The sequence below is a fragment of the Gavia stellata genome, chromosome 9 (genome assembly GCF_030936135.1).
Source record: "Gavia stellata isolate bGavSte3 chromosome 9, bGavSte3.hap2, whole genome shotgun sequence".
NCBI lineage: Eukaryota > Metazoa > Chordata > Aves > Gaviiformes > Gaviidae > Gavia > Gavia stellata.
In genome coordinates this window covers 41,667,229-41,692,204 of record NC_082602.1, presented here as the reverse complement: position 1 = coordinate 41,692,204, position 24,976 = coordinate 41,667,229, and the positions used below count along the sequence as shown (strand labels likewise).

General features: G+C 42.4%; 2 protein-coding genes across 2 annotated transcripts in view; one reads left to right on the top strand and one right to left on the bottom strand.

Annotated features, from left to right (window-relative positions):
• Window positions 1-1,617: 1,617 nt before the first annotated feature.
• On the bottom strand, window positions 1,618-15,440 carry TCTN3 (tectonic family member 3). Its single transcript, XM_059821045.1, has 13 exons — window positions 15,088-15,440; window positions 14,295-14,416; window positions 10,487-10,617; window positions 10,056-10,164; window positions 9,867-9,985; window positions 8,712-8,747; window positions 8,235-8,309; window positions 8,013-8,138; window positions 6,899-6,994; window positions 6,535-6,632; window positions 5,752-5,917; window positions 4,858-4,995; window positions 1,618-2,693 (listed from the first exon to the last, which is right to left on the bottom strand). The coding sequence occupies exons 1-13, from the start codon at window positions 15,438-15,440 to the stop codon at window positions 2,472-2,474; spliced, it is 1,791 nt and encodes a 596-aa protein (XP_059677028.1). The 3' UTR covers window positions 1,618-2,471.
• Window positions 15,441-21,048: 5,608 nt separating this feature from the next.
• Window positions 21,049-24,976, top strand: part of CFAP46 (cilia and flagella associated protein 46) — an 82,191-nt gene continuing 78,263 nt past the window's right edge. Inside the window, exons 1-3 of the mRNA XM_059821386.1 lie at window positions 21,049-21,097; window positions 21,663-21,787; window positions 22,779-22,910. Of these exons, the coding sequence (XP_059677369.1) occupies window positions 21,049-21,097; window positions 21,663-21,787; window positions 22,779-22,910 (306 nt within the window). The remainder of the gene's footprint in view (window positions 21,098-21,662; window positions 21,788-22,778; window positions 22,911-24,976) is intronic.

The following is a 24,976-nucleotide window of genomic DNA, read 5'->3' as shown; positions in this document are numbered from 1 at the left end:
ATCAATGCACTTTATTAACTTTTTGTAACTCTGCTCCTACTTTGTAATCCAAAATTGCATCTTTCACTCAGACAGTGTAAAAATAGACTTACTGCCTCAAAACAGGACACATTGGAAAGACGGTTCCGGATAGAGTACTGGCAGCAGAGAAATTATGCAGCATTGTCTCAGCTGTTTGACATGGAGTATAAATACCCCATTCTGTGTATCTGACATATGAGTCTGCCTTATGTGTGACGCTGTCATACTGTTGCCTGATACTCAATTGCAACAGAGGCCATTTAAGTTCAGACAGTGAGGAAAAACATAACATGACAAAGTAGGTGCTGAAATAAACTATCATAGGAAACTGCAGACTCTAAACCCACATCCATGTGGCATGGCATGGCTAGAATTGAACATGCCTTAAGTCAGGCTAGACCAGGTTATGGACAAAGCACTTTCCAGCTCCATTTCCTGCAACAAAGAACTATCAGAGGAGCCAAATGTGCGCTAGAAAACATGACATGTTGGAAGTTAGGGATATGACAGAGAATTAGACTAGTAAGGTGATGCAGTCTTATAGCACTTCCATGTATTTGCAGCTCATAGAACAGAAAGAATCTCTGTAGTCACCTAATTGAATTACCTCAGTAATGCGGAAAACGGAGATGCCAGATCCTTTTCATTCAAGCCATATCCTGACACACTTGGCAACCTGACGTCTGGCAAGTTTCTCCAGTTAACCCTTTGTTCAATTCAGTTACTGTCACCTCTAAATTAATTTCCTGGATTCGACAAATTAGGAGCATGAGAGGACATGTGACATACACTACAACTGTGTTTTCCTAAAAGCTTTGCAAAGGTATTACAGGCACAGTTGAGAAGCCACATCTATCTAAAAGCCAAGCTTGTTGCTGTACTGGTACCACCAGCCATATGTAACGCTAGGATGCACATGTGTTCAGACTGGCTTTCATGGGCTGCCCCAGAATCGGAAGCAATGGAAGCAGCAGACACTTGCACAGAATTCTTTCCAAGCTAATAAACCATGCAAACAATCAGAAAGTCAAATATGTGACGTTATCCCGTAATCTGCATGTTTTAGATGGGTCTTGGTTTTGTTTTAGTGAGGTTACCTCCTTTGATATCCTGACCAATTACAAGTTTTTTAGTTTATTTTTGCACTCTTCTGTTTAAGTTTGTAATGAGGAAGAGCAACAAAGTTGCTGTACACAGTATAGGTACAAAAGCAACAAATACATTTTGTTAAAGGTAGGCCAGATTTCTCTGATTTTATTGCCCATTATTGATTCCACTGGAGTACCTGACATTAGATGGGGCAGATTTTTCCATCTTCTGAAGAATTTAAGATAAATAATAAATCCTTTGCTAAAAAAATATACTGTTGTCCAACAACTTCATGGAATGATTAAGCAGATTTCCTTAGCCTGTGTGATGCAGTTGGGCAGACTAGATAATCAGAAGATCACCTTCAACTTCAAAAACAATAAACTTATATTCTGGTCCCAGAGACTGAGCCAGAGGTGAGGTATTGCAGTAAGCTTCAGTCTCGTAATACATCTACAAATTCTTCCTAAAGTAATTGATTTTTTTTCTTTAGGACTGTTCACAACTCTCTCTGATGTGCCACCTAGAATTTCAGTGGCTATCATTATCAGCCCAGTTCCTATCTGGAGCCACAAGAGAATGTTTCTTATCTAGGAAAAAACATATTTGGGCCTGCTTCTTCAAGAAAAAAAAAAGATCAGGAAGGAAGCTGTCTTGACAAACAACTAAAATTCAATTCTATTTCAGAGGATAGGACATTTACAATTACTTTGCTTTGTGTAACACTTGCTAATGTAAACAGTGATTAAAACTCAAAAATTTCAATTGAATATCTGTATTTGAAAAAGACATAGAAAAATAAGAGTCAAAAACTGTCACAGAGGCGTGGTTGTCGTGTAACAAGGACAGCTTAAAGGTGACTGGCAGACATGTCTACTCATAAAATAATGATTCAGGCTGCCTGGGAGGGCTCCTGTATTTTAAATGTTCAGTTAGTTCCCTGTAGAAAAATTAGGTGCTCCTCCAAGAGGAAGATGACTGAAAGCACCTCCAAAACGCTTGCATTCAATTTTGCTCCTCTTTCCACACTCCTTGGTTTAGAAAGCACTCAGTTTCTGGGAACATGGAATGTTCATTTTAACATCCTCCTCCTTGTTCCTCATTAATGCAACATCTCTTGATCCCACCATCTCAAGCGTTTCACTGCAGTGAGGCTCGCACATGGTGCATACAGAGAATAGGGGCACAAGAGGACACGGGACAGAAGCTAGTCACATGGGTTAATCCAAGAACAGAAGGCACATAGATATCATAGGCACAGTATAAGAACCTGAGGAGAAAAGTCTATGATCTGAATCATATTCTGAATGCAGCAATTCACTTGCCGAACTTTTAAGTACAGGCCCCATCTATTGGACTTTTCAAAAACAGAGAATACTAAACATTATTAGAAACAGGAAAAAACAGCCAGCCAGATCACCTCTATAACTTCTTTCCAAATTCTGTGCCACCTTGAATGGGAAAAAGATGTCAAATGGGAGTTTCCAGTGCATTTGGGGCTGGCCTCGTGGAGGTTCCGGCCATTCCGTCATGTCAGTGAAGGTAACGACAGTTGTCAAAGGTACTGTGTTTGTGCTTAGGAACTGTAACAAGAAGGAAAGCAGAAAGAGTTGAGCAAGCTTAATACAAAAGATACATCTCTCCTCAATTTGCTAATGGAGACCCACTGTAGATGACTGACAAGCAAGATGTCTTTAGGATTGTAGGAGTTAAGTGTTCCAGTTATATTTCTTAGCGGAGTAACTCCTCTTTCCCAAAATTGATACTAAGCAGGTAGATCGAGGGCACAGATCTCAGGAAAGACCAGTAGCTACTGTGCATCATGTTACAGGTCTCAAGAATAGAAGCAGTGACTCAAGCTCTGCTAGAGTAAGCCTTCTATTCAGAGGAAAGACGTATCAGCTAGTTGGTAATAAGAACAGAAGCAAAGCTAGCTTTATTTTTCACAAAATTATATACTTTATTTAAGATAAGATCACCTGGCTCTTTGAACAGGTGATTGCTGCCAGAAACAGACAGGACTGCCACAAGATTTGGTCCTTCCAATAAAATACCAATAAAATAGAGCAGGGACCCAATACGACAATGAATTTATTTATCACATTTTAGGATATTTCAGAAAGGAGACAGATTGGTATGTCAGTTCCTTTCTATTTCAACAGAATGCTGTAAGACAACTAATACACTCGTTCCTTGAGCTATGTGGAGTTTCATGACTAGCTTGGGCTGATTTAAGACCATGCTGCTGCCAAAAGAGCAACCTCACTCCCTGCCCTAGATTCCCAGCTCTGCATGCTAACCTCGAGAGGGAATCTACTGGCAGCATACCTTCTGTGCTTGCACTGGTTTAAGCCAATCTGTGAAATCACCACCTCATTCACTTCCCTGGAAACAATTTGGAAGATTGGCTTTAGAGCAAAGTCATGCAGGAAGCATTCAAAAAAGCTCCAAGACAGAATTCATGACTCTTAAGAGAAAAATACTGAGCCTCCTGTTGGGGAATTTTTGTGGTACCTCTCGAGGCAAATTAAAAACACTTTTGTGCTTAAATATAAAAGAAAAATGTAATGAACAATTCATTGGGCAGAGTCCTACCGCAATACATTGTTCTACATGGAGTCTGCAAAGATGTGTCATGAGCAGATTCCTTATATACACTTGCACCAGCACCAATCCCGAGAGTGTCAGCATGGGGCACCTCAGCTCGGTTGTGGGTCCATCCCGCAGCCCAGCTCTGCTGCCCAAAGGTGGCCCCTGAGCTTGGGCCCCTAAAGCATTCCCATTCCACGATGGCTGTTTTTGATCTCAGAGCCAAGGAAAACTTAACTCCCTCGCAAGCAGTCTGTCTCTGGCATTCCTATTTCTAGCCAGTTTAACCCCTTCTTGCAGTTGGGCCGCCTTGCCCTCCATGCCAGATCGCTCCTCGGTCACAAATTACCACTGCTGAGCAGTTACAATTAGAATTTGCCCTTCACTCCTGATGGATATAAGTTCTCCTATCAGTGAGTAAACACAACAGTAGGCACAATCGCCTTAGTCAACAAGAACCCTCAAAATTATTCTGGCTTTGTGTCTGGACCTTCAAAATCCGCCTTAAAATCAGAGAGATTAGTGGGGAAAAAACCCACTAATAATCCCTCTGCAGAGTCTTCCTGCCCTCCAGCAGATCAACACTCCCGCCCAACTTGGTGTCATCTGCAAACTTACTGAGGGTGCACTCGATCCCCTTGTCCAGATCATTGATAAAGATATTAAACAAGACCGGCCCCAGTACTGAGTCCTGGGGAACACCGCTTGTGACTGGCCGCCAGCTGGATTTAACTCCATTCACCACAACCCTTTGGGCCCGGCCATCCAGCCAGTTTTTTACCCAGCGAAGAGTGCGCCCATCCAAGCCATGAGCAGCCAGTTTCTCCAGGAGAATGCTGCGGGAAACAGCATCAAAGGCTTTACTAAAGTCTAGGTAGACAACATCCAAAGCTTCTCCCTCGTCCACCAAGTGGGTCACCTTGTCATAGGAGGAGATCAGGTTGGTCAAGCAGGACCTGCCTTTCATAAACCCGTGCTGACTAGGCCTGATCGTCTGGTTGTTCTGTACGAACTCTCGCCATTGCAACAGACCACTGCTAAAGTTCAGTAAATCTCAACTCAGTAATATCAAGACCATTTGATTCCTTGGTTCTTAAATAACGTGTGAATCCCATTTAATTACCTCTGTGTGTGAGGGAGGGGTTTTAAATTCCATACCTTCAGGGGGTGACACTGGTAAAAGTACCGTGCACCCAGTATTTGAGCTTGTGGGTTGGACAGGAGGCCCACCTTAGTCCACAATATCTGTATCTCCAGGGTCACAGGAACCACGCAACAGGAAGTGCAATTCACAGCCTGAAAATAAAATATACCCCAGACATCTTAATATAGGATTTTCAAGGTGAAAAAGGACCATTATCGTCAAAGTCTAATATTTTGGATAGCATAGGTCACGCAACCTGAATCAGTCACTTCAGCACTAACCCCTTAACTTCTGGTCAGGTCAACCACCCATTTTAGAGCTATATCCATCTCTTTGTCATCTCATTTCCAAACAGAATTTGTCTCAGCTCTACCACTTGGATTTTGCATTCTATTAGGCCACTTCCTGACAGATTAATAATTATTAAAACAGAATTTCCCTCCTCCATAACTACTTGGATCACAAACTTTTACCCTTATTAGGTAATATTTAAATATCCCTAGAAACTGGAAAATCAGAAAGGATGATAATAATAAAAGCATCAAATTAATAAAAGGAACCAGTTAGTATTAGTTCTAGAAGGCTGTCAGAAAACTAGGTAATACAACACTGGATTCAGTATTAAACTCTTTTTGCCCATTTAAATAGCAGGAAAAGGATTCAAGAGATATTAAATCTAGCAGGGTTTTTTGTTTGTTTGTTTAGTAAGTATCCTAATAATATGAACCATAATAAGAATGACTGCTTACAGGCAGTAAGACCCCTGAGAGTCAGTGGCTCATCACACAAAGAAAGTAAGCCCAGATGAACAAGCTGGTTCTTTTTTTCCCATGCCCATGCTTCCCCAAGGCAATACAAAGATATGAAAGGAAAAATATTAATGGATGGTCTTTTTGCATTCATATTACCTGCACACTGCAGTTCTGAATCAGAATGGCCATCCACTCTTCTGCCTGGGTTGAATGAGCACTGCCAGTTATAGCAAGGTCCTCTGCTCTGTTCATCCCCTGAAGAGCCTTGTATAACTTCTGCTGGATGTAACTACAGTTACTTTCTTCCAGTATTTGAGATAGGCTGGAAATGAGAAAAATAACAGATTTGACAAAGTGATTTCCAGGACAGAAAAAACCCACTATCAACATCCTTCCTTCGTAATGAGTATTTCTTCCACTCTTGTAATGAGTCGACAGAATCATTATGGAAGTATTGGTATTAAATGGATGCAGTTTCAATCCTCTCTGTAATGAGAAGGGAGAAGAAGAACATGTCAGGGTAACGCATGATAAGGAAAACTGACAGCTCTTTAGCCATCTTATCACATCAGTGGTCATATACCTGCCCTGTCACCGACAAAAGAATGATCCAAATCATCAAAACAATCACTTTTTAAGGTTCCATTATAATTCACTCCTCAAATACAAACTCTACTCTTGCCCAAGACATGTTGCCAGACTACAGCCTCAAAATGTCCCAGAAGACCTTCACAATGTTCAGATTGTTCTAAAGGTCCACCATCTCTCAGACATTCAAGTCCGCTTAGAAGTGTATGAAAGATCGGTAGAGACCCATTGGTAACCTCGGGGAAGGACCTAGGCTCCACAGCAGTGTGTGAGAGACTATGAAAAAACATGCTAAGTGAGTCGACACCTTCCAAATGTGTCAGGAAGGGTGACCACAGAGTGTGTTGTTACCTGAGCTTGCAGCCTGTCCTCATATTTCTTCCAAATTGTACTGTGTGTCTGAAGAACTGCGAGCAACTTCCATCACCTTCGCTCCGTAAAATGCTCATCTGACAGACTGCATGTCAAGAAGCCAAACAAAAGCATAAAGAGACAATATAGGACACCCAACTTGTATTTAACAATCCTCTCACCCCACATTCCTCCTTATCCCTGTCACAGGACTACAGTTCAGAAGGCCTGCTGATGTTGGCTGCAATGTAATACTGAGGTATGCCCTCACAGGTAAAGGTAGAATCTCAAAAGTCCAGATAGTAGAGTACCAGAAGTCAATAAACCCAGTGATAAATAAAACCTGATAGCAGAAGAAGGATACATGCTGCATGGCACCACTGTTTGCAACCAACAGTGGTGCTCCAGTGATATAGCCAGGGTTTCCACTTCTAGGCAATGTATGAGAAAGAGTCCTGGTCTACAAAGAGGCAAAGGGAAGAAAGAAAGGAAGAGGAAAACATTAGCACCAATGAGATCCATTCATCTCAGAAGATCAAATTCACATTCTCAAAAATGTAAATGTAACACATCTTTTGGATTACTGAATATTATGCACTACTAAAACCTCCATTATTTTTTTCCACATCCTCTTTCTTACCTGGCAAGTTCATCTGCAGTCCAGGAGGTAAAAAACTAAATGTCAATACCCTGAAATGTGGTTCTTGAGACAATGAATTCCTATTGCTCAGCATTTGTCTCTAAGGTAGCAAGCATATCAGTCTGGGCAATTCTACAGATGATCTGCAGAACAAACCCTGCCTTGACCCCGATTCTGAGTGGCACATTCCACTTCTAAATTGTTTTATGGGGAGAGTTTCTGGGGATAACTTCAGCAAGGTTGCACTGCACACTTATGACCCTGAGGCCACCACTTATCCCACTTTACATTGCCTCTATGGGACAAGGTTTATATGAACTTCAACACACATTAGTATTTCCCAGATTTCCACCCCTTCCAAAGTAACTCTCTTTCCGTCTGCAAGGGCAAAGTTAAATAAGTACCTGGAATACATTTAGCAACTTTGTTCACAAACACTGAACACCTCAGACACAGCACCAGCTCCAACCCTTTCCTTCACAAAACCATGCTGGTGACCCTGATCTCATCCTTTCCCCTTCTCCCCCCACCAAAAAACCCAAACCACACAAAATCACAACAGCAGCAAAAAATAGTCAGATAAAAATAATCATCCCCTTCAAACTTGTGCAGTGAAAGACTGCATGCTTGCACTGAGCCTGAATTTTTCTACGAACATGGTTTACTCGAAACCAGAGCAGTGTCCCCTCCTTCGACCACCAGCTGTGCCCCAGGGTTCTGGTATTACCACACCACAGTGACACCGCTCTAATCTTTTCACATCTCATCTGTACAAAACTGGGACACAAACTCCAGACTATAAACTTGGTAAAAGCCCAGGGAGGATGGGGGCACTGACCCAGAAGTGCAAAGTGAAGTGCTGCTGCAGAGAGGATCCCGAGTTTCCAGAGATGTTGCTCACTTTGAACCGGACAGAAACACTCTGAATCCCATGTGTGCCACTGAATTCTATCTCATAGGTCACCTGAAAGTCAGACAAGAATCAAGGGGCAGAGTCAGGTAATAGGGCAATGACTTTAAGCTAGTGTTGAGCTGCCCAAAGGAAAGAAGATTCAGATACCTCAGAAACAACATTGTAACATGTGTTGTTTTTCATGTGGGGAGCTCCAGGTGGTGTGACTGTGGTGACCTTTACCTGGAGACAGCAAGCACATTAACAATTAGCAATTGTTTAAAAGCAGTGTGCCTTTCTTACTCTTCTCCACTGCTTTTCCATCTAAGTCAGATTTACCTTCCTGCTGTAGCTGTGATGTGTGGACACATCACCCTGCTCCAGATGCCCAATTTTTTCTAAGAAAACAAGCTACCTCCCTGACTTCAGCCCTATCTATGCCCATTCATTTAAAAGTACATCTTTCCTTATATCCTTTTTTTTTTCCTATAACGTGACACTTTTGTCCAAAAAGTCTTGTCTCAGACACAGAACATTCCCATTCTCCCAAGTTCCCAATGCATGGGCATTACTATGAATGCCTAAGAGTTCAGATATATTTTATTTCAGAAGCAGAAATTATTTACATTGGCAATAGAGACTGACCTTCATGGACTGCACAATGGTGTCATTAACTGGGACCTGGAGAAAACAAACAAAACAAGATACAACACCAAAAAAACAACCAATTTTCTGGGTTTGCAAGTGCCTGAAGCCATGAAACCCTCAGTAAATAGCACCTACATATTATATTGATAAAAATTACTTTGTTTATTCCAGATGTGTAAAACGTGTCATTGATTTGTGATCTAGAAATCATAGACATAATGCACAGAAAGCATTTTTAGAACATCAAAAGACAAATTTTATTCTTGGACCTGCTAATGACCTGCAGAATTTAGATACTTTAAAACATCAGCATCTTTGATCCATCCCTGGAGCTCCCCCTTCTGGAATCCAGTAATTACTTCAGCTTCCATTTAAGGAAAAATTAAATTTTGGCCACAGTGACAAAGAAAGCCCTGAAAACAAGAGTTAAATTTGATCAATAGAAGACTCTCTGCTACAGTTATTTGGATTTAGATTTTCAATGTAAGAGTAAACTGAGTCATTAGCCTTAATAAGGTGTTAACATTTACACTGCTGTTTTATCTTTGAACACCAGAGAAACTCTAGAAGGCAGAGGAGATATTTTCATGTTAACATTCAGTAAGACCAGCATGATGAACCCAGAACAATAAATCGGTTATTTTGAAATTATTGTCAGGATAAATAATGGAGAAAGGGATATGGAATTCAATCTATGAATGTAAATAAAGCTAATATTGATAACTGGTCTTCAGTATGATTTTAGAGATAACATATTGTGTACACCAAATCCTCATTCTCTACTAAGAACATGCATTGCTCGGTTGATTAAGTTGATGGAACAGATAGAAATACTTTGATAAGCAGTCTGTTTAAAATGCAAGAGAGTTCTAGTTAAACCATTAAAACTATGAAGTATCAACGAAGTACCTGTTAATTGCATTAAGAATTTGCTGATAACTGAAATTTATTGGAAAGTAGTTTGAATTGAGGGATTATCACTGATCATGACATTTTTAACAGGATTTCCAGCAAGAAGGCCTTAACAATCGGGAGATTGGGGATGACATACCGGATGACCTTTAGTTTTCCAGTTAGCTGAAGTTGCAATGGAAGGTAATGGAAAGTCAAGCAAATAAGATGTTGAGCAAAAGGAAGAAATATGACACACACCTTTAGCACAGTGAAGTCACGATAGTAGGAGGCAGCATTTAGGGCAGGGTCAGTAATGCAGCTCTTGCTCAGGTTGGCAAAAATCCGAGTACAGCTTGTGCTTTTACTGTCCAGGAAGCCTGAATTAAGACATGACAACAGATAAAACAGAAGCAAACCACCCTAAGAAATTCTTCCCCCTTTACTAACCAGCAGGATTTCCATCAACACAAAGTCCACTGGCTCCCATTTTTACTGGCTGTCTAAGCGTGCTCAGTACAGATGATGAATCAAAGTAGATTAGGATTGGATCACCAGCCTGAAAAGACAATTTGGAGAAATCAAAGTGACTGTGGAATACTAAGGCCAAGCGCAAGGTGATGACATCATCAGGGCACAGAGGCAAATTTATACTTTTCCTTAGTGTACACCCAGTTTTGTCTAAATGGTTGTCCAAACTTTTAAATACAAGAAAACTAATCAGAAACATTTTACACAGTAAGGAATGAAAAGAACTGAGAGATAATATGGATTATTTGTAAAAAAATAAGAAACTTTCAATCTCTTCTCATTAGATCTCATTACAGACAGCTTTAGCAAAAGTGTATCTGCAGACTGATTGCTATTTTCTTTCAACTCACCCTGTAAAAGGCAGAGAATGATGGCTGGACTTGTGACGCTGCTAAGAAAGAGGGTCTGCCATACTTCTCTAAGAACTTTGAAAAATCAGATTCTTTGATATCCTGCGGCTGTTGGAAATAGTTCAGCTTTGCTAAAGGTTGAAAAGAGAAAAAAAAAATCTGCCAATATCAAATTACTAGAAAAGATAGATCTCAGAAAAAGTAAATATTGTGCCAATATTTTTAAAAGGAAAAACTTCAGTAATTATAAGCTAGATACTGCCTTATATTAATTAATCCATAGTAACACTGCTAACAAGCTAATATGAGCTATAAACACGATGATATAATGAGTACCAGTCTGTACTATTTCATGGGAAACAGGTGTTAATACACAGATGTGACTTTCCAAAAAGCATGAAAACTGCTGAAGACAACTATCTTAATATGTGCTCTAATTTCTATAAGATGCCCAAATTAGACACATATGACATTTTAATGACAAAGTACTACCAATATATCAGTTCACTAAAAGCAACATTAAATGGATTCAAAATAATTAAAACTCAAAGTAAGTATGAATAGGGAATAGGCACCCTAAAAAAAATCAGACTTTCTGTTGGTATCCCACAGTGATGTCTTCCTGACCCAGTGGTATTCAGTATGGTTACACTGTTATAACGTATTAAATTATTAAACACTAAGTCATAAAATTGCAAATTATTAAGGACATACTATGTAGACTCATCCTAATGGACTTGTTGGAACAATAAACTTTTTAATACATTCAATAAAACGTCTTACAAGGTTCAAGGACTACAGATCATAACAACAACAGGAATGAGTGGCAGTATCCTTGATTACAGTAGTACCAAAAAGAATTTAGGTTTGGGGAAAAAAAAGAAAAAAAAAAGAAGAAAAAAAAAAGAACTTAAACTCTCAGTGTAATTCTGCTGTTCGAGGGCAGAGCAGATCCTCAGACATACACAGCAGCAAGCAGAAATAAAAGCTTTTTTATATCTGACTACAGCATTAATCAAGCAGTCAACTAAATCTTTTAAGGAGATAAAGGCCGAAGGAGTATTAAGCTCCTACAAGGTTCACAAAAATAGGTGCAGAGAGCAGCTTTCTTATTATTCACTTGAGGGTATAATAATTACACTGAAAAAGAAAACATTGGTAGTTGTCCTACTCGCAACCATTTATTTTCTTTGGAATGCAGTTCTTTATGTACTCTTCTATTATCAAAGCTGAATACTTGCTAACGCAGAATAACAACATTACATAACGCAAAATATACCTGAAAACTGGAAGAAAAGGCCTTCTGCAGCAGAACTTAAGATATTCAAACTGCTTAAGTTTTCAGAGAAAAGGCATATATAACTTGTTCGTAGTGTAGATTGCTCAAGAAAGCACACTAGCTGCTAAAGGATATTTAATCTTGTAGAAAAACGCAAAAAAGAGTTTCAGACAATTTAATTTGTCTGAAACCAGACAAACTTAAAAAAAAAGAAAAAGCATAACAGGAGTCGTAGATAATGATTCTTGTAACTTTAAAATGCACTCATGTTAGTTCTTCCATGGACTTAGAAGCAGAAATAGCAGCAATATTCTCCTAACACCTGCAAAGACTAAAGACAAAGTTGTTATCTTGAGGAACTAGTGTGTGTAACAGGAATGCTTTTAAAAGTATTTTAAGTATTTTGAAAATATTCAGTATTTCCAACTTGTCCCTGAGAACTGATCTCTTCCTTTTAATGAATTAATTGTCAGTTGGATCAGCAAGACTGCCTGACTCAGCCAGCTACATCATCGTTAGACAGAAGGAACCGTTAGGGATGTGGTGAGCAGCTCCATTTAGTATCAATACAGTCTAAAAATCAGTTTAAGAAATATGTGAAATTCCACCCTTAGTACAAGACAGTGAAAAGGCAGTACTGGGAAAAATTACAAAAGGAAGAAAGGGCTACAGAAGGCACAAAAGAAAGACAAGATTGGGTGTGATGAGCTGTCAAGGTTAGAGGAATGCCAGATATGTGAACAGCTGTCAGATGGAGAACAACAGTACGAAAAAGTAGAAAAATAAAGCAAATGAAGGATGGTAATAGTCAGAAAAATAGCCAAGAAAGATGACTAGGTGAAGCAAAGGAAAGACAGCTGAAATAGAGTACTGCAGTCAAGAAAGAAAGAGGACAGTCATGGAAAGAGTCATTAGTGACAAGCAGAGGAAGAAAAAACCTGCATCTTTTAGAAGTATCATAAAGAAGTATTAGTGAAACTTGAACACTACTCTGGTATCTGCTAGCAATGGTTTCACTGAGGTGAAGTCAATTTGTGCATCACAATCTCTTTGTTACTGGCCACGATAATTCATTAGATTCAGAGCCTGTTCCCACTTGCCCTTTTCCAGGAGGCCCTCTGGAGCAGGCTTGATTACATTTCTGGCAGTGGTAGCTCATGTCACCATCCATCCTGGAAAGGCTTCTTCCACAATCAGTTGATAAGAACATATGTGTTTCTATATTTCCTTGGGGAAGACCAAAGGGGAGAAGGCTGCTTCTACCAGAAAATTTTATCATCCTTCAGGTGATCCCAAATAAAGTCTTTCTCAGATGTTCTTCCAACAAGAAGCACAGAAAAGGAGAAGGCCATGTGAGCAGTGAATTCTGTTGTTCCCAGGTGTGCTACACCTAACGTACACGTGCAATCAAATGTCTAGGGTTTGTTCAGTGGGCCAAATCATGTGATAGATATGGGGCCCAAATAGCAAATGGCCAGAAAAATCTGGTGACATCAATCTGGACACAGATGATCCTTCCTTTGGATGAGATTACAAATTCAGAATCCTTCTAATCCTATTTTTATGATACTATGGGTGGTATGGGGAAAGGATAAAATTTAGCTACTTCCAAGTTACAGGCTGAAATACCCAGGAGCCTGATGGCACTTTCAGCTGTGCTTAAACCCTCATCAAAATTCATCTTTGCTCTGTGACGTACTGAAAATTGGAATGGGTGAACTTCTAGCACCACTATTTATCATACTATGTACTATGAGGCTCTCATTGTTTCTTTGCTCTTCCCTGTATGCAAAACATTTGGGCAGCATTTGCGAAGAGCTGAAAGCGGGACTAGGTAATAGGAAGTTAACCCTGTTTTGACTAGTTGTTGGACCAGTTAACCTCCTGAGTCCCTCCCAACCTAAAATGCTCTATGATTTAGGTTGGAAGTAGATGGGACTGTGGGTCAAAACTCCCAGGCAAAAGACTCAAAAGAGAAGACGCTAAGTGTTCAAATGTGAATTGCAATGAATGCCAGAGTTGGACATCAAACCAGTCAAATGAAGTACAATGTGGAAAGCAGAAAGAGAAAAAAGTGTTAATGGCATACCCTACGAGGGTATATGATTACCAGAGAAAAATCATTGCCAGCAGAGAAGAAAGTATGAAAATAAGCGTATGAAATAAAGAATCCAAGATATGATAAGAAATCATTTTCTGAAAAGGATAATAGTGGTATATTTCAAACATCAATCCTTATTTGCTGCTCTAAGTATAGCAAACTAAGTAAGGTATCTCAGATACAGAAACAATTGATAAAGTCTGATTTGTGTTTAGCCAGCGGCCATACCCTTAAACTGACGCCATACCCTTATACAATGATCTGGTTTTTTTGTTTGTCTTTGGTGATGGGACCCTGATTCACTATGGTCCCTCTGGAACTATAACAGCCCAAATAATTAGTAGCAATTGTAAGATGTAAGTTTTAAAAAAGATTCCCTAAGCAGAGGCAAACTATGAATTAAATGTGTGGAAAGAAAGGTTACTTACAGTCATCCAGCTGCACACAGAACAGCAGATCATGTCCACCAGGGACAGCCACGGTATCAGTAGGATAAGGGGTGTTACTTCTGAAGATGAGTGATTTTTCCACACACACTCGACTCACAGACCTGCAAAGACAAGCCCCCCTCCCCCCCAGCAAACTGTTAACGAGGCTATTCTTGCATAATTTCACATTTTACGTGACTAAATGCCAGCAACAGAACACAGTATTACTTTTCATCAGCTTACATGAGTTATTGTACAATTTGCATTTATAATCAATTACAGAAAGCCTCTCTCATCATTGTAGTAACTTTGTGGATACTCTCTATTTGTATATTTAGAAATCACTCTGAAATTCCCTGGGGAAAAAAAGTGGCAAAGCAATTCGGTGTCTGCCTGATACGGCTTCTCTCGGTCCTCCTCACAACTGCACTCTGCAAAGACAGGGTTCGCCCACAGATTTTACTCTCCAAATAGCTGAAGCTGTCTTCCTCACTGACAGCATCTCGCAGTCTATAATCGCTTGACTGTCTCCCAATCGTGTATCGTTTTTTCTTAAGATAAGGCTTCCTAGTTCCCACCGCCAATGGCCTCATCCCGGAGCAGCCACGCCCTGCTTTACCTAGGCCTTTAACACGTTGGCCGCGGGAAGCCTTCCCCAGCCCTCGACTCACAGGCCAGCTGTCCCCCGTGCCGAGAGGCACGGCAAGCGCGGCCGCGAACCGCGGCCCAACCGCGGCCCCCGCTGGGCGCCCGGCCCCGTCTCTCGGCCCGCCTCAGCCCGTCCCCTGCCCACCTGCTGCCGCCGGAGAGCCGGGACGAGTCGGCGGCGCCGGGGTCGCGCAGGCCGCAGGCGCCGGGCGGCAAGCGGTGGGCGGGGAAGAAGCCGCCGGCGGCGGCGCGGCGGCGGCGGCGGAGCGGCGGAGCAGGGCCGCCGCGGCGGGGCCCGGCGGCGGCCATCTGGGCGCCGGCCCGGGCCGGGCGGGCAGCGGGGGCTCGGCGCGAGGCCGCCTCCTCGCTTCGGGGAGCAGCCCGATGCGTGGCCCCTGCAGCGATCTCGGCGGCGGCGGCTCCAGGCGGGGTGCCGGGGCTGCAGGCGGCCAGCCGCGCCAGCAGCAGGGCCAGCAGCAGCCCCCGGGCCCCGCGCATGGCGGCCCCTGGTCGCTAAGAGACGCGACCCCCCGCCCCTCCGGCCGAGCGGGGAGGCGAGGCGCATGCGCGGTCGGCGTCTGCGCCCGCCGGCGGGCTGGGGGCGGCCGGCGTGGCCCGCGCCGGGCCGGCTCCTCCTCGCTGCGCTCCGCTCGTGCTGCGCGGCTCTCGGCGGAAGGGCTTGAGGTCGCCCGAGGCGCCTGCCGGGAAGTCGGGAGGTCTCTGCTGTGGGGAGCCTGCGGGGGAGGCGCGTGGGCGGCGTCGTCGCTCGGGTGGGCGGCGGGGCCCCTCGGAGGCGGTGGCCTGCCCGCCGGGCGGCTGGCTCGCTCCCTCCCAGCTGGGCCGGACGTGGCCCCAGGTACTAGCCCGTCATCATCGGGCAGCCCCGGAGACTCGCTACTTCTCCTTTTTTTTTGGTTACAGGAATCCCGACACTGAAGCAAGCTCACGCTCCGGTTGTACCAGTCAGCGTTGCCGTCGATTCCGCTGGGTCGAGGAGTTGCCCCACAAAATCCTGCGGTTTGTCTCGGGTGTGCCAAGCCGAGAACAAGCCCTTCACCGTAGCGCTGGCGAAGGTGCTTCGTTTCAGAGCCGGGGCGGGGAGCAGGGTGGTTCGTCCGCAGCTTTCCCTTCTGGGGCCTTAGTAGCCCGCGGTCCGGCAGCGCGTCTCCTGGGGGATGGCGGCTTGACTCCTGCTTCGGGGCTCCTGGTAGCTCTGGGTGCTGCATCCGTCTCCAGAGGCATTGTACTAGAAAGCCTGGGCTTTTTCTTAGCGTGCTGGCTTACAGCAGCATGGCATGGAGCTGCCTCTTCGCAAACTCATCCCAGCCAAGGGTGTAGAGAAGCAACAGTGCGAAGTCTATACTGGGAAGTAGACAAGGAATGGTGCAGCCCTGTAATGCTAACCACATGCACAAACATCTTCAAAAGTTTAATGGCCCGCTAACTGTATATTCCATGTTTTAAAGATGTTGTTTCACAGTAAATCTTGGTATGTTATTTCTCTGGTAGAATTAAATATTCTGCTATAGTTACACAGTGCTTAATTTGTTGGGTTTTGCTCTTCTAAAGTAGCATGCTTAAAAGAGTTTATTTCAATTAACTGTAGATAACTATACATTAAAAGACACTAGAAATTATCAAATGTTAATGTATTCATATTGTGGCATAATGATTGCCTTAGAGCAGTTGTGGATAATATTCAACGTGAGATATCCTATTCTGCTATCATTTACATGATATAAATTAAGTCACTGATCTCTTTTTTTTACATTATGTTACAGTGCATCATTTGGTCTGCGGAGCTGCCTAGAGAGAAATGCATTGTTTCAGTAATTCTAGACTTTTTAGTACAAGCATTTCTATACGGTGGTTCAGATGGGAGAAGATTCTTAATTTTGACGTCATGAAAATTCTTCTCAAACAAATGCCAGAGCTTAATTAAAACCACACACAGCTAATTCCTGGCTGAGTTTGGCTTGTGAAGTTACATTTTTTTCATTTAAAATATTTTCGGAGGTACTTTTTGTGAGGTTCTTTTTCATGCAATATTTAGTTGAAGTCTGAAACTCACTGGCACAATATAATATAGTCTGCATGCATTCAAAGAGTCAAATAAGGCAAATTCATGACAGAAAGCATGTCAAAGATTATTAAAAACACAGGTACTGTAACAGGGCCAGATGTTCAAGGTCGCTGGTCATGAGCTGTTGGAAGCTTAGGGGTTTTTTTACTGAGGAAATAGCCCAATACCTTATTCTAAACTCTTCTTTAGCCTTCTACTGTTCATGTCTGTCAAGGGAAAGCTAACTAGCTAGACCTTTCATCTGATCTAGTTACATTCTTATGCTGTTCAGTAAGTACTAGATTTTCCTCAGAAGCAGAGATGGAGAAGAGATACATTAAACCATTATTTTTTTGGCAAGAAGTAATGGCAGCACAGGCAACAGATGTATTATGTCATTGGATATTTCTTCATCATCTGTGGTCTCCTACTCTCCTGAAAATACTCACTTCCACTCCTCAGCAGATTTACTGCTCCAGGGATTTGGTTATGAGTGCTTTCTAGGAACATATAATAAAAATCAAAATCAGAATAGATTGATTTAAACTCTTATTCAGAGAATTAAGAATGGAAATTAATTTCATACAAGTTATCTGTTCATGATCAATTTCTAAACAAAAAGAATAAGATGCATAGTGGCTATAGATATACTTCTCATTTGTCTAAATCTCTTTGCTGCCTAGAAATTTTGTTTCTCCCCTTTGTTGCTCTTTATCTGCATTCATGGCTTTATGTTAGTATGCAGCTTGGGGATAAATGGCATGTATATGTCTAGTCTTCTCAGAGCCATACGTGAATTCCAGGGTACATCATGAGGTGGGACAGCATCTGCAGTAGAGATAATGCAGTTGGCCTTAAGCTCCCCCGAGATGCTTAGCATAGAGCAGAAGGAAAGGAGCAACAGATGAGAAAATGTTACAGAAAACCATTTTTGCGCTCTCTCACGCTAAAAAACACAGTACAGAAAAACCCTTTGAGAAGGATAAACCTGTAACGCATGAAATGAGGTGTTTGAATTTGCAAACCAGAGCACGAGAGAGTCGGGAAGTAATTATAATAAAAAAGTTAGTGCATATGGAGCAAACCAATGGTTCATTTGAGGTCTGTACTATTCTCGTTATAGAGTATTAGGTCTGTATATTTCTCATTCTCATTAGACTCACCTTGCCTGTAGGAGTGTCTGAAATCAGGCACATTATCCAGTACCTCATTTATTCCAGGAAAGTGAAAGAATTCCTATAAAAGGCAACTGGAGTCTGAAGTAACCTCCCTGGCGTACTTTCTTTTGCCCATTTACAGGAGGCGTTCTATTTTTAAAGTTTTAATTATGTTGCTTGATATAACTACTGTAATCTCTTTATTTGTACAAATAGAAGTGACTATAGTGCCGGTAAAGAGTACACCAAGACCCTTTAGCAAAAGCTATCAGTGATTAGCCAAAAAGCAAACCAGGAATACTTTGTTTCTATCTATAAGTTGTCAGGAGAGGTTGTAACTGTTGTTGGGTAACAACTGGGAGGATGAATACCTATTTCTTAATTTCCACATTTGAGTATGACAGTCATTCTATATCGGGTTACAATTTAAGAAAGGTCAGAAAGCTTGGCTAAGTAAAATGTGACCATCCGCCAACTCTACGCTTCTTTATTTTCATCAATTCTTTGATTTAATTCCTTTCAGTTCATTTCCAAATTAATTCAAACGGGTGATTTTAACTTGCTCTTGTTTGTTTGTTTCCTTTCTGTATTTTCCTGGTTATTTTACTATGACATAATTAGCAGATTTTTGTATTCACTTTTATATCACAAACTGTGTGACCACTTTTCATTATCTAGCAGTCAGTAATTTTTAACTAAATTTTGGGGTAATAGAGCCAGACTCTTAGCACAGGTATTTCATGAGGATGAATAATAAATGGAACAATTTGAGACCTTTATATTGTTGTGGTGCCATTTTGGCTATTATCTACACTTCAGGAGTGCTTCACGTCAATGCGTGTAGAGCTTCCACATCTTGATTTTTATATCAGGACACACACTAGTCCTACCTGTGCCTGGGGTTCTGCCAAAGGACATCAAGAATTGACTGGACTGTAGCTGAGTTATGCACTAAGAGGTACGAAGTTTGGGTGCAAACATTGTAAGCATATCGTAGTAAGTCACAGTAAGCCATTGCCATAACTACCTAACATAATTACACAAGACCAATATATTGCTTTCTGCTTCAGAAATCACCACAGGTTCGCTATAGGATTTTCTTTCCTTGCCCACCTAAAGTTTTCAGATGAGTTTTATTTCTGTTTATTAACATTCATACAAGCAAGACAGTTACTTAATTTCAATGGACCGTGTGGACAAGAGTAGGTAGGAGAACAGGTGGAGAACAGGAAGGAGTCTGCTGCTGAATTCTTTACAGCTCCTTGTATATATTTGTGATGTTTCCAATGCTTCATAAACTGAAGGATCTTCTACTGTTCTGAAATACACAGCGCGTGTGACTTACTCAGTAGCTGGGCCTGCAGCATAAGAATTTGTTGCACTATCGTTTGTGTTGTTTGTCATCCTGATGGCCTCTCCTAATACTCATCTTTCCTTCAGCTAAGGATGACTGCAAAAAACATCTTTGGAAACTCACCAGCAGCGCCGCACTTCAGAGTGATGTGTTCTGTCCATCAGGATTGGAACGCCCTACCAGTGCAGAATTTCAATTTAGCTCAAAGTGCAAAGGGCTTAGGTTTAAAATTGAGTTTATATGTGTAAGCCTATATATCCTCTTCATGACTACGGTGATTTACCTCACAGAATCTGTCACGACTAAGCAGTTGGGGGGAAATCATGAAGGCCTAACCGCTTCTTTTGGTGTCTCTTGATGTCAGTGCGGTCAGGGAGCTTCCAGGTTTTTTTGACTGCACCTCTTCTGTTGTTCTCTGAAGGTTCCTTTTTTTAAATCGTAAAATTGTGCCTGGTGACACACAGTGAAACGAGTCTCAAAAGATAATTGTTCATACCCTAGGCTATGGCTTCCTTCTGCATTGGCAGGTACCACCCAAATGTCCTCTGGCCTTTTGTTCTGCTTGAGCCCAGAGCTTCAGTCACCGGTGGTGCGCGCTTTATTTCAAAAGGTTTCGTGTCAGAAGCTCTCAAGGGCAGAAATTGCTGGTGATAGCGTTTCTTAGCAATACTTTTACCTACAGGAAGCTATCCATCATTGCCTTCGTTCACCTGTGTCTGTCTGAGAAGTGATTTTAACGAATAGTGTGCATTACCTGCTTCAGTGCACTGATTTTTAAGGGGAGTAAGAGCTCTGTGCCGTGGCATAAGCCGCGGCAGTAACACTGCTAAGAAGCAGTAGCAGTCTTTCCCGGAGGAACGTGTTTCCCCCGCCTTCAGAAACAGGCTTGGGCGCCGACCGTTCCAGCTCCCCGGCGCTCTTGTAACGCCCGTCGTGGCTGACAAAGACGGGCCCGCTGCGGCAGCCCCTGCTCTCCCGCCCGGTGCCGTGACCGGCGGCACCCAAGCCCCGGGCCCGTCCGCAGTGCCCCCCGGGCCCGGCAGCAGCGCGCGGGGCGAGGCGGGGCGGGGCGGGGCGGCGGGCGCGGATGGGCCGGCGGTCGTCCGTCCCCTCGAGGGAGGGCGGGAGCGGGCCCGGGGCGGGCAGGCCCGAGTGTTGTGGGAGCGCTGCTAGGATACGCGGGCCGGCAGGAGCGCCCGAGGGGTAACGGCAGCCCTGGGCGGAGGGCGCCGAGAAAGAGGGTGGGAGGCCGGGAGCGGGGAGGTGGGGCAGGTGGGGGGTCGGGGCGCCAGCAGGGCCGCCGGCGGCCGCCCTGTCCTCGCGTCTCCGGGCGGGCTCCTTCCGCAGGCGGCCCTCTCGGTTGTCCGCCGGCGCTTTCGGAAGGTCTCCTCGCCACACGCCTCCCCAGAGCCTCCCGCCCGTTCCGCAGAGCCGCCCCGCGCCTCTGGGGGTGAAGCTCGGCCCGTGGCGCCTGCGGCCCGCCCGCGGAGTGAGGCGCGGCGGCGGGGAGCCGCGCTGGGCGGCAGCGGCGGCATGGACCGGGCCGTCAGGGAGCGGCTGCTGGCAGCGGAGAGCCGCCGAGGTGAGAGCCTCTCAGGCGGCTGCGAAATCTGGCCCGTCTTTAGAAACAAGTAAAATAAACCCCCCGCTTTAAACGCGAAAACGGCTTGAGCTTCATCTGTTTTGTTTCTAAACATACAGAAACGTATTTTTTGAATGCTTTAATCGTGCTGCTTAGCTATGAGAAGAAGTAACTGCTGTACTGTTCTTGATTTAATCTGGTTCTCTTCCAGTCAAGTTTACTTCATATAAAAGCTGTAAGGATCGAATCTCGAATTTCGGTGTCAGCCGAAGGAGTACTGTTGAGCTCAGGGAACGGTGAATCAGGCCCTCGAAGGAGTGCGCTTTCTGGTGTGCTGACCTTAGTGATTTTAAATCGCAAGAAGCTTGTTAATGCTTTGTCCTACAGCTGTGGCTGTCTTGGAACAACGTTTGTTTGACATTATTGTCCTTAAACATTCATAGTCTATTTCTGTAAAGGATAAACAGGATGCCATGTGGTTGATTTGAAATAATGCAATCATGTCTGTCAGTCCACCTTGAAGCATAAATTATCTGTTACATCCTTTATTCCTTTCTTGTGTCAGATGTTCAGGCTTTGAAGAATGCTTATGAGTTGATCAAATCAGCCAGTCAAGGAAAATCTGCACTTGACTCATCAGATAACTTCAGCACCGACTTATATGTTTTATGTGCTGAGCAAGCATTTCAGGTTTGTAATTTAGGCAATTTATCTGTATTGAATAAAAACATTTATAGGACATATTGTATTTACAGTTGTTAAAGTTGCTACTTAAAAATGTTCCCAGAAGTACCTGTGAAAAATATCTCTTCTTTTTTTGGAGAGCGATTGTTTAAACATGCATTTTCAGTTAAAACTCAGCCTCGAAATCATCACTTCTTTATAGTTAGCAAACTGTGGTTTGTGAAGTTTGTAATTAGACCAAAATATGCAAGGTATACCATGGTAATATAAAATAGTTTGCCACGCCTGTTTTTTCTTGTTAGGGAAAACTAACATTAGGAATTTGGTTACGACTGAAGAAAATGTGTTTGTCAACCGTCCCTACAGGGCAAGAGAAGAAAAGGTGACATTCTAATTATGAAAGATTGGTACTAATTGAGCTAACTTCTATAAAATGTGGTAGAGGTTCTTAATTTTGAAGTATTTTTTAATTTTCAGTCCACGGGTGCAAGTGGTTGGATTTCAAGCAGACAGAGTTTCTAATAAAACAATTTTTTTTTTTCCCAAGCTGCAAGCCACTCAAATTCTGTCTGTTTTCTGAAAATTGAGGTGCAGCACTGACATCCATACAAAATCCTGTGGGCTAATATATCTCTTTTTTAAAAAAAATCCTACTAAGAATTTTGCCATTATGTTAGCAATTCTGTTAATGGCTATTAAAAAAGGAAACATTTATTGTATACTGTAAGGGGTTCTACGACTGAGTGACTCAGGAGCTTTGTTGAATAACGGAGCTATTTTTCTATACATTTGGAATGATAAAAGTCTAGCTTTAAATTTTAATAAATCTTAATGGGTTTGTACCAGATCTGATATGCAGCTTTATGGAACATTGTCTGCATACTGGTATGCAGTTAGATGTTACACGTTGAGTAGGCATGCATTTTTTAAAAACCGACAATTCTTAATTAAGTACTTGTTGCATTTTTTAACATTAAAATGCTTTTTTTGGTCTTAGCTGGGATATCTGGAAATAAGCAGCGACTGTCTACAGATGTATTTTAAAGGAAGATTTCCTGTGAACCAGTTTCTTGGCAGAGCATATTTGTGCCAAGGCCAGTTGCACACTCCACTCTCTACAGAAAATTTGGTGAGAAATTATGAAGGTTGCATTATATATTAAGCCAGTTTTTAAGATTATTTCTTCCTAGGTTTTTATGTATTGCTTTCAGTCATTTAAAATACAGAAGGGTAATCAGGACTGTGGGGAAAAATCAAAGGAAAATATATTAACAGGTAGTTTAGGAGTAAACAAAACTTGCCAGCTGAATTAGAGTAATATTGCAAATACTTTGGGGAGGGGAAAAAAGGCATGCTTGCAAAATTTTGCAGGTGGTCGATTGCTTTCACTTTTTACATCAATGTGGTACTTTCAGATCAAATTTAGTTGTAACTGGTAAAACAATTACCAGTTTTATTCAGGATCACACTAAGCATTTCACAGAATCGTGGGAAATGGAGGACTAAAGGGGCCCTCAGAGAGGTTGTACAGTTCATTTTTCTTCTGTGGCATTGTGCTTCCACCACTGATCAGTAACCTTTCCATGTGGTACTTTGGATGTGGCTTTTTGAAATGAGATGAAGCTTTCTGGTAGCAACTCAGCAGGGTGCTTCGGCTTCTAAAAGATTCTGTGTGTTACTACTCGGTGATACTCTGTCGGTACATGATGAGCAGTTTTTACCTCCTGCTGAATTTAAAATGGAGTGGGATCTGTTTTCTGTCTTCAGTATGTCACTTGTCCTCATACTGTGGTGTCAGCTTTGACAATTTGTCAATGATCTCTGACCCCCTAAAATGGCCTTAACAGATGTTTGTGATACTTGTGTTCACAAATTTCCCTGACAGATGTTGCTGTAGATTCTTTGAATAATGTGTTTGAATTAACTTTCAAGCTAGAACCTTTTCCCTGTTACGTTATCTGTGCTTTCTCTGCCTTCTCTGAGTGCGCGTGCAGAACAACTGATCAGTGGTCCCTTTAAAACCTTGTACACATTTGAAAAGTATTTTCTAATGTCCAGATAGACTTTTATGTTTCTAAATTAAACAAACTATTCTGTGATGTTTTCTAAATCTCACCCAAATTTTGCTGTTTTCTTCTTGGCTTTTGCTAACTTCTTAGCAGTTAAGAGCCGTTCCGGTATATGCAATCCTAACTTGGTTCCCTCGCGCTGTGTGTTGTAATGTGCTTTTAAGATACACTTTGTATCAGTTTGCTGTGTTCCTACCTCATTTATGAGAATAGGAGTGGCACAACATCTCATGCTATGTAACTAGTGATGATCATTCACTTAGAAAAGGTAAATTTGTCCTTATTTTGGCTTCCATCCTAAGGAATCCTTGTTAGTTGATTAAGATGATTATGTTTTTAAGGGCCAAATGCAATTTTGCTACTTCAGTATCTAAGACCTCTCAGGCTCTTAATCCTGGTTTTCTCTTTATCTAGGCAGTTCCCACTCATTGCTCAGTGGCCTTCTTATGCCAGTCACAGAGTCCAGTAAATCAGTCCCAGCTCTCTTGGAGTTTTTAGTTATTCTGTTCTGTCTTGAAACAACAAAGTCGGTACCGAGCCCGTGATCGGGACGGTTTTCCGAGATGAGTAACTCAATAACAACTAGTTTGTTATTAAGCAGGCATTCTTTAATACAGCGCTGGGCAGCACTGGGGATTCGTCCACCACGAGTGCTCCAACGGGTTAGCAGAGCACCTCAGTTCATATACAGAAAAATCATACATATTCATCAGTATTCTAAAAAGGGCGGTCTTATGTGGATGAGTTCCCGGAATTCATTTGCATAGTCCAAGCATGCGCAGTAAAATTAGGGTTAGGGTCTTTTCACCCTCCGGTGGTCATTCATAGTCTTCCTCACACTGTCCGCTAGTTGAACTTCGGCCTTCCTTTGTCCATACATGGTCATGGAATTGGCTCATCCATCCTTTGGCCTCGGAATGTTACAAAGGGTCAGTTTGAACTAGTTCTTTAGCACTTGTCTTGACACAAACGTCCCGAGTCCCTGTTATCAATGATATACTCAGGAGGCATAACGAGCTACCTCAAGGCCCATTTGATCTTGTCAGGAAGGGAGTTACACATCTTGAAACATCCTATTATCAACTCTGCTCAGCAAATAACTAAAACTATGCAAGTAAAGCTTTTG